Raw genomic sequence first — 17889 nt, forward strand, 5'->3', positions numbered from 1 at the left:
AGGCAGAAACCTTTGCCTAAGAGACAATCCTACTGGTATGATATAAAGGGATATTGCAGAGGTACAATATTCTGTTTTTACTGGAAGATCTTTACTTGGCATTATCATCCTAAGTTATGATTGTCCCTTATCCATGAAACAGAAGAGTTGTACTGATTTCTTTTCAAATACTCATGATGCATGATTTTACCTGTTTTCAGATATAAGTTCATTACACATACTTCCCTTAATTTCCAGCAATACTGCTTCAGGGTGGGAAAATGGTACTTTGGGGAAAAAAAAAATATATCTTTATAAATATCTCCCCCACCTCTCTACATGGCCCTGTTATACTGTTCTGAACTCAAAATCATCTCCACGCTGGACAAGAGGGGAGAAGGTGGACCAGGCAGACCTCCAGAACCACCACCGGGTGTTTGTTTATTTTTTGACTGCTTACTGGCATGAAATAGTTGTTCGTTCTACCTTTTGCAACTCTTGAAATCCTAGTGGCATAGATTGAGACACAGCACTATTGTTTTACGAGACATCTACTGTATCTACTGTTGTTGGGATCAATACCCACTAAGTGCTGTCATAGCAAGAGGACCGGCACGGGTACTACTATTCACAGTGTTGCTTCTGTTTTTTTCTCTTCTTCTTCTTTTTTTTTTTTTTATGTGTATTATTTTAATCTACAGGGTAAATTCTTATATATACATTGGAACCAGGTAATGCCCTTAGACAATATATAGTTGTTTCATAAAGCAGGAAAGACAATGCAGAGGGAAAGAGGTGCCCAAAAGCACAGTCACATAGGCTTCGTAAGTTCTAGATACCGCCACAAGTTGATGCTGGAGATCACTTCTAAAAACCGATGTTCAAGAGGAATGCTTGAATTTGGAGAAAATGCCACCCCACCTCCCCCACCCCCCCAAAACTCCCACCCCCCCCCTTTTTTTTTAAATAATCTTTTCAATTCACTATCAAAAGTCCTGGCTCTTCAGATATACTTTGAACTATAAATAAACACTGCATAGTTCTCTTTTGTTTGTTCTGTTTTCTGTTTTTTGAAAAATTATTGCAGTACAGCGCCACCCCGCGGCGCGGCGCTCAGTAGGGCGCAAAGAGCACGGGGGTGTGGGCGGTCCGAATGGGCCCGGGGGCAGGGCGCAGGAGCGCGGGCGGCAGCGCCGACGTCTGGAACAGCGTGGCCGCGGGCGCCGTGCGCAGGCTGAACGGGGAGTTCACGGCCACGGCTGCTGCGGCGGCTGCAGCTGCCAGTGGATTCGGGAGGATTCGTGGAGCCAATGGCTTCGAAGGTTCTTTTGAAAATACCAACTTTACCTGCAAGGGAGAGAGAGAGAGAATGAACGAGTGCAAGAACACACGTTTTGGAGGCGACACTTGGCATCCCAAATGGTAGGCAGCTTTTCTTTTTTTTTAATCATCCCCACTCGAGGACATTTTTCCATTCTTTGTTCAGATAGAGTGGGAGGGAGAGAGAGGAACAGAGAGAGAGAGAAACATCGATGTGAAAGGGACACATCAAGTGGTCGCCACCCGCACAACCAACCAGGGCCGGGGACAAACTGCAACCAAGGTACATGCCCTTAGCGGGAACCGAACCCGGGTCTCTCCGGACCACAGGCCGATGCTCTAACTGCTGAGCCAAACCGGCCAGGGCATTCAAATGGAGCCGTAAACAGCCACAAAGGTACGTGCACAACTGTGAGGGGACACTGAAGGGAATGGAGGTGGAGGCCATCCTTCCTCTGGAAGAGCTGGGAGACCCCTGAAAATGGCCGAGCTCGGGTTTTGGAATGTCCTTTAGAAAAGTACTCAGCAACCTTATTTTTCTTGATACATACACTTCCTGTGGGGAGTATTCATATTGAGAAAAATAGGGATTTTTTTACTCCATCCTATACACATGCATTATATATCATGCAACATACATTTTTATAAAGATTATCATTGATGCTGTCAGTTACTAATAGACTACTCAAGTGTATTAACTGAGCAGCACAGAGAGGTGTGAGGTCTAATCAAGAAAAAGAAAAATAACAAAATCCCACTTTCAATAAAGAAGTAAAGAAAACTTATCTCCCCAAAAGTCTGACATGTTTTGCTTTGTCTTTGTGCAATGGTAGCAACAATCTCTCAATCCTACTGGACAAAACCAGTTCATTCTCTGGCTAGGAGCACTGGTAAGATGGTCGTTCGCATGAAGAAAAGATTCCATTGTGTGGAAACAGTAACGTGATGCTAGGTAAGGAGGTCTTGGATGGATGCTAACATTATCATGATTAGACTTGTCTCTTTATTCAAAAACTACTTGATTGTTGAAGGCTGTGTCCATGCTGGTCAGAGACAGCACTCAAGGTTATGACTAGTGAGGCTGAAAATCAGCTCTGTGCAGAATTCACAGCCTCAAAATGCAGATAAAATTGCCACTGTACAAAAGAGTAAAGTGACTTCATTTGCATAAAAATGGATGATGCTACCAAGTTAATTGGGTCAACTCATATTTAGCTCTCATAATAGATGAAGTTTCCCTTTACCTATATTATCATGTGTCAGCAGCATAAAATAGCACCAATTATAGTTGGCCCTTGAGCAATGCTGGGGTGGGGAGATTGGGGTTACCACCCTCCCCCAGCACCACTGAAAATCTCTGTGTAACTTTTGACTCCCCCCAAACTTACCTAGTCACCCCTGCCCTCCACAGCTGAAGGTTCCCAACTGTGGTTCAAAAATACTATTTTCAAGCTGAGGTTGGTTGAATCCATGAATGCAAAACACACGGATATGGATGGCCAACTGTATTTATAGATATTCGAATATAAGTGGACCTGTAGGGTTCAAACCCATGTTGTTCAAGGGTCAACTGTATTAATAAAGTCTATTTTGAAGAAAACAGATTTAAAAATGCACAATTCAGTGCATATTTTTTATCAGTTGTTCTTAATTTTTCATTGTGCCCAGTGTCTCTCTGATGAAAGCTGTGTACAATTAACCAGAACAACACAAAAAAGTACATGGTCATAAATATTAGCCTAAGATGTCAGGAGGTTCACAGATTTCCCTTAAACCTTACAAAAATTCCAGGTAGAACATCAGTACTAGAATGTTTGCTAATCTAAAAGGCACATGTAGAGTAATGAGAAGAGAGCACTTCCCAGGAAGTACTTCCTAGGCGTTACATGGTGACCCCGGTGAGTAATTCCATGCAGTAAGTCAAGCCTTTGTGACTGTATCACTCAAAATCCAAAATATTTTTGAGTCTATTAATAATACTATTGCTTTGTCTCTTGAAGATACTAAAAAGGAGATTCAAAAACTTGATGTTCACCGATATTCTTCCCTAAATGGATCCACTAATGTCAAGAGCAGATTTTGGGTGACTACTTACCTGACTCAAAAGAGTTGGACTTTTATCCCTTCCCCACACTCTGTCATAAACCTGAGCACCACTCAGGAAGGTAAATCCTGTGGCTAAAGGTGGCAAAACACCCCAACAACTCATGAAACCAAAAATTCCGTTGGTGGTCTAGAGGTTGAACTCTCAAATCAATTGTTTGTCATTACCGAGGTACCTCCCATTTATTTCCCTTAGTAAGTGACAACAGCAATCCCAGTTCAGCAGGTGACACTCACCCCCAGCGGATGTGCTGCCTTCTGTAGCTTGTTGTAAGGACTGTATTTAGGTTTCGGGGGCTTCCCAGCAGCTCTGTCTTTGTGCCTTCTACTGCTAATGTGCTATTAAAAGCAATTAAAAATGACAGCTTAAAAAAGAGTCAAACCAAAGAAGCCCTCACAAATATCACTTGAAACTGGGGAAGAATATTAATGATTTCATGCAAGTTTCAGAAAGCCAAATATAAAAACAAGCGTGCACATTTGTCCTTGGATTCGGATGCCTCGAGGACATATATTTTTATGCTAACCATTCTAGTGTATGTTTTAACAAATAGAAGGACCTTTCCCCCAGCTTTTCTCCTTGTCGTCGAATAGATCTCCCTTTTTAGAAGTTTATAAATGAAAGGAATGCCCGAAAGAAGTTGATATGCAGATAAACAAAGATGCCCAGGCAGGCATGAATTTATCTCCATACTAATATTTATCCTCATATTTGTACAGCCAAGTGTCAACCCCTTAAATTCGAAAGATAAACAAACTAAGGTGCATGAATCAGCAGAATACGCTTCACATGCTTATTAAAACACGACACAATATGAGGACTGGGCTTTCAGCTGGAAACATAATCGATCCCTTTGTAAAGCTACTCAGACTAAGAGTGAATGCAACAGGATCCGTCACCTCTTTAACAGGTGGCTACAGGATTTCAAAATACAGTGCAAGACCATGTAATAAAGTACATATAATGAAAGAATAGCATAGGATACAGTTAGCATGTAAATATCTAAACAAGTAAAAATAAAAACAAACAAACAAAAATCTAAACATTGTAATGTGGACTTTAAATAAAACCAACGCTTTTGAATGGGAAACCTGGCAGAAAAAAGAGCTGATATACCTTTCCTGCCATTTGCATTATAAAAATGGTGCACACTCACTTCAAATAATTTCCAAAAGGTCTGAGAAGCCACTATATTTTAGTATTCACTCAGCAACAAAATAAATTAGCATACATAAATAAGGACAATGAATAGAAGTGGATGGATGAACGGACAGATGGATGGATGGATGGATGGATGGATGGATGGATGGACGGATGGACGGACGGACGGACGGACGGATGTGAGAAAAAATAGAAAGGGAATAATGAAAACACAAACATCCCGCACATGCAGCCCCCTGCCTGTTTCATTTCTAGAATATGTGGGGCCTACCTGTTTAAGTTGTGTTTCTGAGTTGACATGCACATCACAGATTTCACAGTGAAACGTTTTGTTTTGCAGGCCTGTGTTTCCCTTATTAACTGGTCCTTTGCCTTTCACACCTGCCCGAGGAAAGGCTTTGATAGTCCCGCTTCCATTCCGGGCTTCTAGCATGGTTTTGTGCTTTGTACCTGCCAGAAATATTTAGGAGAAAAAAAGAGGAGAAAAATCTTATCTGGTATACACCTTCAAGAAATAATACAATAATAAAACATTCCTAGTTTTAGAGCGGTACTCCCAGGGGTCATTGCTGAAGTATATGCATGACTTGGAAGACCATAACGATATGTTCAGACCACCTTATACATCATTACTTAATAACTTATTGTTGTGGTTTTTAAATAGTGCCCTACATTACAAATAAGTACAATCAACATAGTAACTAAACTGGAGTCCTGAGATGAAATTAAATGGGTGTGACTTCATTTCATCTCCTCTTGATACTAATAAGACATAAATGGCAGCCGATGAGGAAGAGTGATTTAGTTGCTATAGGTACAGTTGAAGGTGATGTGCTAAAAATGTAATCACTTTATACAAGGTGTATTTACCCAAGTGGCACTAATTAAATACTCACTTTCTAAACAGAATACAAATAGGTTTTCCTGGCTATGTGTTTTAGGTTCAAAGAGGAAGAGTAATAGTATAAAGATCTTAATGACTATGAAAAACAACAATAACACCTTATATAGGATAGTAAAGCCCACACTGATGGGCTGTGTGATTTTAAGTGAAAATAAATGACCAAGAAGATGAGGGTGGAATCATAGGCTAAGCAGATCACTATAAATACATGCATCTTTTAAAAAACCAGCAACATCTTTGGATTGTCACACATGTAACTCAACATTTGCTTCTTTTTAAAATCCTAACTTGAAGATTCTTTTCCATTTATCTTCAGACGGAGTGGGAAGGAGGGGAGAGAGAGAGAGGGAAACATTGATGGCAGAGGGACACATCGACTGGTTGTCTCCTGCACAACTCCAACCAGGGCCGGGGATGAGCCGCAACAGAGGTACGTGCCCTTGACCGGAATCGAACCTGCGACCCTTGGGTCCGTGGGTCAATGCTCTAACAACTGAGCCAAACCAGCCAGGGCTGCTTATTTTTTAAAAATTACTAAAGTTCACAGTAGGAGTTTTCTCTCAAAATTTTGCTCACAATTTCCTTTTTCTTAGAGTTGCTAAGAAGTCTTTATTTTTTTTTCACTTAGTCATGTGTTTTTGCTAAGAAAATTTACCTTGTAATCATTTATGTCCTTTCTGTCACCCTGGTTTTTAAATCCCTTTTTAGTGGTTTCTCCTTCCTAATTGTGTTTACTAGACTGTTATCAGTTCTGCAAGCACAAGAAAGGATTTGTAACTTCTGATTCTTGGGCCAGCCTCCCAGAACCAGTGACTCTTAGTGAGGAAAACATGCAGGGGCAGTTCAAGTCGGTGATCACCACCGTCTTAAATAAGGGACAAGGACTACGTGAGGCAGGTTTAGAGCCACCTGGCTGTCGCTGTTTTCCTTTTTAAAATATGTTTTTATTGATTTTGGGGAGAGAGATAGAAACTATGCGAGAGAGAACATCGATTGGCCGCCTCCTGCATGCCCCCCACTGGGGATGGAGCCCACAACCTGGGCGTGTGCCCTGGAGGCAATGGAACTGGGTGGGGCCTCTCAGTCCATGGGCCTGAGATGCTCAATCCACTGAGCTCCACTGGCTGGACTGCTTCTTTTTTAAAAATGATTACAACTTGACTGACTTTAATATAAGTGCATATTTTTTACAACTTAGATTCCCCACTTTGAATTTCATATTGGGATGCACAGCTATGAAAATGTTCTTATCTCGACCTGTAAGAAAAGAAGACTGTCAACACCTAGTGAGAAGACGAGAGCAACTGCAACACGGAGCCACAGAACTGCATCGTGGTGGTGGCTGCTGGGCCCCACTGAGGTCCCACAGAGACCCAAGTGCTTTCTACTTTGTATGGAGATGGCATAAGAGAGAGGAGGGCCACAGTGTTCCTCTAGGGAGCAAGATACATACACACACATCGTGTGCGTGTGTGTGTGTGTGTGTGTGTGTGTGTAGATGGTTGTTAGTTGTTCAACCTTCTTTCCCCAAACAGGTGATTTTATCAAAATATTTCTTTGCCATGTAGGCTTTTCAGTCAAACTGAAAAGCATTCCTGGGGCTGGTTTGGTTTACAAATGCCTAAAAGTAGTCAGTAGGAGAGTGACTGTCATCCTCTCTGGAGGACTCCTGGCTCACTTGTTATGGGAGCTGGTGTTTGGTGGGACCTGGATGGAGCAGAAAAGTGTTTTTGCCTATTCAACAATATTTCAGTAGTTTATCTCGTCTGAGAACCGAGCCAGGTGTAGGTGGCTCGCCTCAGGATTGAGTTTCAGGTGAGTTATGGAGATGAGAGGAAATTCAAAAGGATTTGGCCCCAGTAGCAGGGGATCAGAAACAGTAGGTTAAGGTCCAAAACATAAAATTCTCTCCATAATATCTTTGGCAAGTTAAGTCCCCCCTATGTCATGTCCTTAGGGGAAGAGGAGAAATGGGATACATGTGAACATTTGAGAAACACCCATTCTCTCAGAAAATCATTGGATTTTTAGCATTATTACTGCAGTGTTGGTCTCTCTACAGAAGCTAGCAAAGACAGGAAAACTGAATACGCCTACCCATACATGCCTTAACTACACTTGTGCGCATGTGGGCGCATGCACACATGCACACACACACACACACACTTGTAGCAAGATGGGGTGAAAACCTTCAACTAATAGCTTTGACTCTGGGCTTACTATTCATCATTAGTAGAGTGGAACTTTTGTACCATATAACCTCTTGAATTTGTAGCAGATTGTCAATCATAATTAAATAGCTATTAGGTAGTTTTACAAGACCTTAAAGCTTGAATAAACTAGAAGGGTATTTCCTCCAAGCAGAGCTAAAATTAAGAAAAGATGTCCTTTTAGTTTTAAAGCAGTGACATTTCTGAGAGATTCAATATGCGTTAATATAAAAACAGTGATTATTAGGCTCTGGCTGGTGTGTTCAGTGGTTAGAGTGTCCGCCTGCACACCAAAGGGGTCTCAGGTTGTATTCTCAGTCAAGGACACGTAGCCTGGGTTTCAGGTTCATTCCCTAGCCCTGGTCAGGACGTGTGCAGGAGGCAATCAAATGATGTATCTCTCTCACATCGATGTCTCTCTCTCTCCCCCCATTCCTCCTTCCCCTCCACTCTCTCTAATAATCAACGGGAAAAAAAAATCCTCCACTAATGATTAACAAAAAAACCCACAGTGATTATTAGGAGACCTTGTACTAATTTTATTTCTAAAACACTGCCCGCATTGTGCTAAATTATTTATCTGCTCACAGCTGCCCTAAGAGTTGGGTGCTATTATTTCACCCATTTTAGAGATAACAATCTGGGACTCCGAAAGGTTAAGTGGTTTGCCTGGCTCACAAAGCAAGCACCACTTGAAGTTCCTGGCAGGTAGAAAGTGGATTTCTCAGTCAGTCCCTACAGCTACGGGGACTTAGCTAGAAATCCACTAAGAATGTCTGAGCCAGATGGATTCCAGGCACACACGTGTCTCTCAGAGCACCTTTAATTTTCTCCTTTGTTAATGCAACCTTTCTAAACTTGGATTTGAGTCTTTCGAATCCTTATCCCCCAACTTTTTTTTTTTTCCTCCTTGCAATGCTCCTTTCTGCTCAGCACAGTACCATGAAACATGATGCTTCAAAAGGCTGTGGTTCTGTGAGGGCCAGTTTGATCACCTCTTTGATCACTCTGGCTCAACACTATGTACACATCTTGCAAAGCTTGTGTTTTCCTCTGTGATTTCACAGCAGGTCAGGCACAGTCCGCTACGGTATTGCATTCCTTCCTCCTCGGAGGACAGATGCTGGAAATGGACAATTTTCTTCCTATCACATTTAAAAGGCAGACACTGGCTATGACCTTCATTGGAAACGTCATGATTCCTGAAATGTGAAATAGGCCAGCCACAGTTTCACCTCAGCAAGTTCGAAACGCTCCAATAAATACTCTTTTGTTTGTTTGTTTTTGGTGACCTTGGGTCAAGATATTTACTTATTTTATATCTGCAAAAATCAAAGTAATATATGGGGGTGTGTGAAAAAGGGCTTCCCTTGTATTCCCTATCATCTTCACGACTATTCTTCTCTTTTTTAGATGGCTCTCAAGTTAGGGACAAAGAAAAGGCAGGTGAGCAAGAAAACTGGCAATTAACTTCTTAAAAGTAAATAAATCATCAGCAAATTTGAGAAAAAAATTTTTTTAATGAATAAGAAACTTAATCCCACCAAGGAGAGGCATATCAAAACAGTAATAGTGGTTATCATGTTCCAGTCTTATTTTCTATCTTTATATGTGTATTTTTAAAAATTTAGATAACTGAGTTAATGTGACTTTGTAGAGAATTTCCCATGGAATTACATGCACTTTTAGAAATGTGCTTGATTTTTAACAACATAGGCTTAGAATATTTGGCTGTGATAGATTTACCCACGAATTGTAGACATTTATATTGTTTCTATTTTTCCCTATATAATTAGGTCGCAATGAACATCCTACTTGTTAAATCTTTTATCCCTCATTTGGCTGTTTCCTTAGAAAAGATTTTCATAAGGGGCATTATAGGGACAAAGAATATGACTATTTTTAAGTTTTGATTCAAGCTGCCAAACAAGTTTCTAAACATTGCAAAAAACGTTTCAGAGGGATTCATTTTATAGAAAAATGTATCTTGGTATAGTTTGCAAAATTTACCCCTGTATAAAATAAATTTCAATACTTTGCAATTCAATTTTCCAGTGTTAGATTAGATCAGTGATGTTCTGTGGCACACCAAAAAATAGATTATAATTTTTGCCCTTTTGACAGAAAAAAAATAGGTATAATTTTGATTTCATTTACACCAAACAGCTATTGTTGTGTTGACTGTTTGTCATTTTTCATTGGACACTCTGAGGGAAAAGAGGTCAGTGCCCCTGACTAAATGGTCAGGTATTGCATGTTTTAAAAGTTCTTGCATCCTGGCCAGTGTGGCTCGGTTGGAGTGTCATCCCATTCATCAAAAGGTCGCCAGTGCACACGTGCGGGTTTCTGGCTTGGTCCCCAGTAGGGATGCGCAGGAGGTTAGAGCAGACTGATGTTCCTCTTTTACGTCTCTCTCTCTCAAATCAATAACAACATTAAAGAAAATAAATAAAAATAAAAATTCTCACGGCACACCGGTTAACAATCACTGGACTAGACCCTTAACAAACCCACACAACTGCCAGTGATAACTTAGTTGCCATCTCATTGACAGATTCAGATGATTTAGCTTATAGACAAATGCACAGGAAAGTAGTCAGCCTCCATACAAACAGCAAGTGCAAAGGTGTTTTTAGGATGTGCTCATTTAAGACCTTTGGTATAATGGCATTATATTCCAACTGCTGTGTGTCGTAAGAAAGAAAAGTACTCTTGAATCTATACATCTGAACTGTATAATCAGCATGCAAAGCCTCCATGTTTTCTTTTTATCCTCTAAAATCAAATTAACCTCTTCTTACCCTGACCTCCTACATAATATGTATTTTCCATGTTAATCCTATTTGCATTTTGTCACCGAGATAAAAACTTTAGTTTATCTTATCATTGTATTAGCAAACATTAAGCACCCAGAATGACATCCATGGTATCGAGTAGCAAAGTAATGCCTCAAATGAGTAAAAAATTGTATTATTTCTATTAGCTTCCTGGTGGAAAGTAATTTGCTGATTCACCAGTAATATATCTGAAGTCCAATTTGCAGAGGTGGAGGAAGAGACGAGGGAAACAGGACGTCTAAAGAGGACAGGAGAGCTTTGCTTTCAGCATCGGAAACAGCCTCAGATGAAGAGCCCTAAGGCTGAGATAGGGTGGGAGACAAGCCACACACAGTATTGCCAGTGGGGGTGAACTTGGTAAATAAAGAGAGCTCAGGAAAAAGCTCTGCAGGGTCAGGGACCCAGTGGCCTGCGCACTGGCTGGGTCGGTTGGGAAGGTAAATCACAGAACCGATGTAGCAGAGCCCCCGGGATCCCAGCACGTGAAGGAGAAATGCCCGGTATTCAGAAACCCTCCTTTTCCCTTAACCACTGATCACAGCAACACTGAGGCATCCCCCCCCCCAGTCCCCCCACCCCCCGCTTCCTTGACATGCATTTAACACACTTTATGTGCACTGGTCTCTTGTCCTTAACCCAATGCCTTTCAATGCCACATTGCTGTTATATCCATTACCCAAGAGAGACTAGAAAGAAGGTCTTTACGCAATAAACACGAAATCAACAAACGGACAAATCAGACACACTTTCATAGTATAACAGTATAACAGATACGATGTTGTATCAGTTATTTACAAAGCAGTGTTTCTGTTTGCTTCCGGTGTAAACTCGTCTGATGTTTCATTTTTAAAATTATTTTTGATGAAAGTAAAACATGCTCTTAGCAGAAAATTCAATGAGCATTTAAAGTGGGAAGCGAAGGCCTGTCCACCACGGCAAGCGGCGTGCCCTCAGCTGTGACACCTTGTCAGGTGTAAACCTCCTGGAATGTTCTAAACATCAGTGACGTTATATCAGGCACGAGTCAGAAAAATAACGTAGGTCGACTATTCCACTTGGTTTGCATATGAAACTACCTTTCAAGAACAGGCATAGGGAAGTTCACAGCAAGACAGTTCCTCTTGACAGACTCTGAAGTCACCCCTTCTGCTTCGTAATCAGTGAGATGTCACCAAATTGAAAGAACTAAACCCCGAATGCTCACAGCGATGCCAACATTATTTTTATTAGGCAACGCACAACATATCACAGTCCCCCGAACAGATCATTTGTGACTTAGAGCTAGGACACTGTGTGATTGAAATTTCTGTGCTAATGGAAATGTTCCGTGTCTGTACAGTCCAATATGGTGGCCGTTAGTCATCTGTGGCTCTTGAACACTTGACATGAGGCTACTGCACTGCCAAAGTGACTCTAATTAATTTAAGTTTAAATAGCCACCTGAGGCTGGTGGTTACCCTATTAGATAGTGAAGTTCTGGAACTCAAATATGCCTACATGGATGTGGAACACGGAAGAAATTTGAGGCTGAATTGCTTTGTTTTGATTTTGTAATCCTCACCCAAGGATACGTTTTTATTGATTTTAGAGAGGGGTGGGGAGAGAGAGAGACATTGATGTGAGAGAGAAACATCCATTGGTTGCCTCCCATATGCACCCTGAGCAGGGACCAAACCTGCAACCCAGGTACATGCCCTAACTAAGAATTGAACCTGTAACCTTTTGGTGTACAATATGATGCTCCAACCAACTGAGCCACATGGCCAGGGCCCATTTGTTTTTTGTGTGTTTTTTTTAAAAAAATCATTTGTAGAAAGTTTAAAGAAGACACAATAGCAGAGTTGCGTAGGAGAATTTCTGTATTTTCAACCACGTTGAAGTCTTACCATTATCATAGAATATGCTGAATAGGATTGGCAGATACTCTTGGGCCTTAATAATAAGGACATGAACACTGGCCACGCTGACAGATTTAAATGAGTTTTTCACTTGAAACATGAAATGACAGATCTCCTGATGGAACACATCTTTCCATATTTTATCCCTGAATACAGAGGCACAAACTAGACATAGGTTTATTTATTTATTTATTTTATTGATTTTAGAGAGAGAGGAAGGGAGAGGAAGAGAGACAGAAACACCGATGACAGAAAACATCAACTGGCCACCTCCTGCATGCCCCCAACTGGGGATCGGGTCCACAGCCTGTGTCCTGACCGGAATCAAACTGGTGACCTCTTGGTGCATGGGTTGACTCTCAAACACTGAGCCACGTTGGCCGGACAATATGGGCTTCTTGAAGTCCTGGTTTTGCACATGTTTTTAATTCTCAGTACCTGACACATAGTATCAGTGAAGGTTAGCAGAAGTATTAGATATTAATAAAGTTCGACAGACAAATATTTGTAGAGTCATGAGCTCAGGCTATGGAATGGTGTAAACCATTAGCTGTGTGGTTTAAGGGTCTCTGTGCCTCAGTGTGCTCAGCTATATAAAAAAAAAAGAATAAATTATATGCTCTACTGTAGTGTTGTCTTATTGTTTTAAAGATTGGCACTTCTATCTGCTCAATAAATTTTAGTTACTCTTCTCATTCTCCTTCTGAACATTGTTGTTTTGTTTGGGCAAAAATTTAGAAATCTCTAAGCATTCTAGAATCTAGTAAAGCCCGTCCTTTGACAATTGTCTTTTCTAGACTTTAAAACTTAGTGAGGGGTATGACAAACTGTGCCTAGGGACAAAACAACTGGAATGAGCTGGGTAAAAATTATCAGGTGTTACCACTTTGAGTCATTACCAGAGAAGGCTGCCCAAGTAATGAGTGTTAACCAGAAAATATTTAAAAGTTATTTTTCAATTATATAGAGAAAATCAAAATTAGCTAAGCAACAGAGCACCTAGTTGGATGTTTCGGAGGAATTTTTTTTTTTTTTTTTTTTGAAAGACAAAACATATTTTGTAACATCTGTGTCCATAACATAAAATAAAAGGAGACTTGCAGATCTCTTGAAAAGAGTACGTCCTCTTAAGGAGCTCTAAGCTTTCTTACACTGTTTTGTGAATCTTGCTGGTAAGCTCAGGAGAGCTACTTCTCTTTCCAAATTATAAAAAAGCAAAGCAGGAAGCCCCTATTCAAATCCTGCATTCTAATGGCATGGAATCTAAGCCAATCAGCTTCACCTTTGAATGGTTACACATTTGTGGGGAAAAAAAAAAAAAGAAAGAAAGAAAATGAGATAGCACTATTGATCCCTGAATAATGCAATTAGCAACTGTGGTTATACCATAATCATGCCATTATATTTGATCCTTAAAAAGTGCCATATGGCCTCTTAACTCAGGGGCAGGGCAGGGGTGTAGGGAGGGAGGAAGGGAGGGAGAGAGAGAGAGAGAGAGAGACAGAGACAGAGAGAGACAGAGAGAGACAGAGAGGAGAGAATGAGAATAAGAGAATGCATGAATGGAGCCCAAAGAAGACAATGAACTTTGCCCAGGTTTACATAGAAAAGTTATTTGAAGATCTGAGGTAAAACAAATCTGACCACTTCTAGTCCATTCTAGTCCATTCTACTAGACTGTACCACAAGCAATGTTTGATGGAAGTTATACTCCCCAAATTTGTTTAAGATTAAGAACACATTTCTCCAAGATTAAAAAAAAACACACATTTTGAAAGGTCATTGGCTTTTCAGGAAAATACCATAAATGCATAATTCTATGCAGGGCTACAGGCTGAATTTTATGTATATAATATGTTTATGATGGAGAAACAAAAAGTGAAAAAATACTTCCAATTATAATTTGGATGCAAGGAACACATCTCCCTCCCTTGCACCTGCTTGCTTCTGATCAAAACTGACATTTAAACCCAGTTCCCTGAAAAGCACAGTCCGATCTTAACAATGCTTTCCTAATATCTGACTCTAGAAAAAGCAGAATATTCCTTTAGCATTATATTGAAGGAACAAGGATAAGAGTGGGACGCAGTGAAGGACTAAGGGCGGGGTACAGACTGTGGTCTGTTCTGAGTGCAAGTTAAAAGGGTATACATTAAAGAGAATTAGAAAACCATAACTAAATGGATTTGAAAGGTAATCTGCTTTCCACTGGCACCACAAACTGGCGACTAGATAATTTACTGTCAGTGATGAAGGACTCCTTCCATGAAAATGTTTTGTTGGTCTATATTCTAAATAATTGATGTGGTTACTGTTAAGATTTCATATTGATTAAATTAGCCCCATTTGTTTCTTATTCTATAATAAACATCATATGATACATGGAAATTAATTGGAAGAACTTTCCATTATGCAGTCAGCCCCAGACACACAGTAATTCATCTGTAAACTTCTGTTTCATTAGTAAGGTATAATCGTTGAAAATCCTTTGAGCTCACAAAGACTGCAGTTCATGCATTCAACCCCCTGTGGTACTATATATTTTTATGAGAACAATAGATCATGAATAAACAATGCTTGCACAGCGATTGAGAAGATGAAGAAACAATATTTGAATTAATTCAATTCTGTCTTTGGATGTGACCACCTGAAGGTGATACATTTAAACAGCTGTGCAGTGTCCGGGTTGTGGTTGGTGAGCTGCAGTTGTCCACGCTGATAACTGTCTGAGTGGTGTGCCCTGCACTGGCCACTTCCCTTCCCTGGTTCCCTCTCCCCCTCCTCTAACCGGTTTCCTCCCCCTCCCCCACACACTGTCTGCCCTCAGATCCTTGTCTCAGAGTCTGCTTCTGATGGAGCCCGGACTGAAACACACCACAGGAATCCTGCAATAAATCCTATGATGAAAAACACTGAGCCACTGTCCTTCCCACCTGCCCGGTGGGTTTCCCACGTCAGACCCCAGGGAAAGGTGCAGGACACCAGGGTGCAAGTGGCACTTGTCTGGGTACAGGAAGGACTGCATTCACCTTCGTCTTAATTTAGAAGTCCCAGATTTAGAGGAAGTCCCAGACCCAGTGAGCCTCCCAGCCCTGTTGCAGGTGCAAATAACAGAACTGAATTTGGAGCCTAACAATGGTACCCAAACAGGGTCAAGAGCAACCAACTGCATGTCCTTTCTTCCTGCTTTACCACGTCCAGTCTGGCACAGCTGGCTCGCCCGAGTCTAGGGTGAGGCCTAAAGTAAGCATTAGGTCTGGACTCTGTAAACAGCTCCCTGATGTAGAAAGCAAGTGCAGGGTCTTGAAAACCCACCCCGGAGTCTGGAGGGAAGGGGAGAGGCTGTAGTCCCCTGCTTAGGCTAAAGGTTTGGAGGAGACACCCCAACGAAGGGATTCAAGTAAGGGTGACAACCACATTCACCACCTTAAATTTGTTTTAATATTTTTCATTGATCTTTAGAGATAGAGAGGAAGGGAGAGGGAGAGGGAGAAACATCTATGCGACAGAGAAGGATAGCTCGGCTCTTTCCTGCACACCCGTACCTGGGATCGAGCCCACAACTCCAGCGTGTACCCTGACTGGGAACTGAACTGACCACCTTTAGGAATGAGGAGGACGCCCCACCAACTGAGCCACTCCAGCCAGGGCCACCACCTTAAATTTCCAGATGAGATGGTTTCAGTACTTCTGGGCTCTGATTGCACAACTTCTTTTTCTCCCCAAATACCATACTTTACAGGCTCTGGATATATAATAGATCAGAATCCCTGAATATAGAAAAAAATACTTTTACGTATAAATATACATTTTTATATTAAAAACACATTTAAACATCCCTGGCCGGTTTCGCTCAGTGGTTAGAGCGTTGGCCTGTGGACCAAAGAGTTGTGGGTTCGATTCTAGTCAAGGGCATATACCTCAGTTGTGGTTTGGTCCCAGGCCGCGGTCAGGGTCGTGCAGGAGGCAACCAGTCAATGTGTCTCTCTCACATCAATGTCTTTCACTTTCCCTCCCTCCCACTATACCTAAAGATAAATGAAAAAAAAAATATATCCTCAGGTGAGAATTAAAATATATGTATATATATTTAAACAAATATAAATACACATATATTATATAAACATATTTAAGATTCATATTATATACATATATTTATAAATATATATATTTATATATATAAAATGCATTTACTCATGATGCTTTAAATATATATATTTATAATAAATATTTATAAATAAATATATTTATATAAATATTTATCAATAAATATATTTATATAAATATATATATTTAAAGCATCATGAGTAAATGCATTTTAAAAGCTGCATATTCTGACACACAGAGCAGAGATGCGGCTGCAAAATTGTATTATGAAAAATGTTGACCTGACGTGATAGAACCAAATAAGTAATTCCTCTTTACTTGTTAATCAGATGTTTCTGATAAGAAATTAGAAAGAATACCCAACATTCTTGATCAATGAAGTCCAGCCTCAAAGAATATAGCTTGCCCCCTCCCTACCTCAAAGGAATGTTTCTCTGTTACTATGCAAAATGATAAAAAAACACATCGTTGAGAACTGCACGGCCTTCCAATGATGTTTGTGCTCTCCCAATCATCGTGCTTCAGGAAGAACGTGTTGGTGTGAGGAAGCACGAGATAAAGCTGTATGGTGCAGATTCTCGCTTGGGGACAGATCCTTTTTTGTGTGTCTCAGCCCTTGAACTCATGAACTCTCCCTGACTACAGCTCATGTTGTACGCAGGAGGAAGGGATGTGCTAGAGGAATTGTTCTCATCTGCAATTACTCCCTTTGAGTTTGGAAGTCAATACTTGACTATTACCAGTGCAGCACAATGACTGGTCAATGCCTCAGTCAAATACAGCTGCGATATTAACTTGGGGTATAATTCCCAAGTGATTCTTTTTCTACTGTAATTGCTGACAGAGTCCTGGCAATGAATCCAGTCTTTTAGACAACAGTTGACCTTGGGCCAAAAGGCTGGCTAAAATCTCAGGCAGGACATAAATAATTAACTAATTAAATAAATTAATAAACCACTATTATTTCTATCTAGATAGGTAGATATACCCTATATCTACCTATTAGAAAGGTAAGTATAGATATAGATATATAATATCTTGATATAGATATAGAATTGATGGATGAGATAAAATATATTAAGAAAACATTTCATCCTGACTTATCAATATTTTCTGTTATGATATATTAGAGTTTACAGTTTATGTTAGTGAAACCTGGGTATAAATCATGGATGGCTCAGTCACTTAAGTTGTCCTGTGTCTTCTCTGAACCTCAAATAAGACAATTAGTACATTTAGGTTGTCAGAAAGAGTAAATAAAATATTATATGTAAAGATCATGCCTCATTCACTGTCCATAATAGAGACTTTCTTAAGTTTAATTGCCTAGGTCATACAGATTTAGCTGAAACAACATTATTTGCCATAA

At 40.4% G+C, this 17889-nt stretch overlaps 1 protein-coding gene across 3 annotated transcripts in view; it reads right to left on the minus strand.

Annotated features, from left to right (window-relative positions):
- Window positions 1-1043: 1043 nt before the first annotated feature.
- Window positions 1044-17889, minus strand: part of ZNF385D (zinc finger protein 385D) — a 739643-nt gene continuing 722797 nt past the window's right edge. For 2 of the 3 annotated variants that reach the window (XM_036267087.1, XM_036267088.1), the window contains 3 exons: window positions 4836-5014; window positions 3640-3741; window positions 1093-1326 (listed from right to left, as the gene is read on the minus strand). In XM_036267087.1, the coding sequence (XP_036122980.1) occupies window positions 1093-1326; window positions 3640-3741; window positions 4836-5014 (515 nt within the window). Of the gene's footprint in view, window positions 1327-3639; window positions 3742-4835; window positions 5015-17889 lie in introns of all 3 variants that reach the window. The other variant, XM_036267089.1, reaches the window with a different exon arrangement.

Source organism: Molossus molossus, unplaced genomic scaffold (assembly GCF_014108415.1).
Source record: "Molossus molossus isolate mMolMol1 unplaced genomic scaffold, mMolMol1.p scaffold_m16_p_18, whole genome shotgun sequence".
Lineage (NCBI taxonomy): Eukaryota > Metazoa > Chordata > Mammalia > Chiroptera > Molossidae > Molossus > Molossus molossus.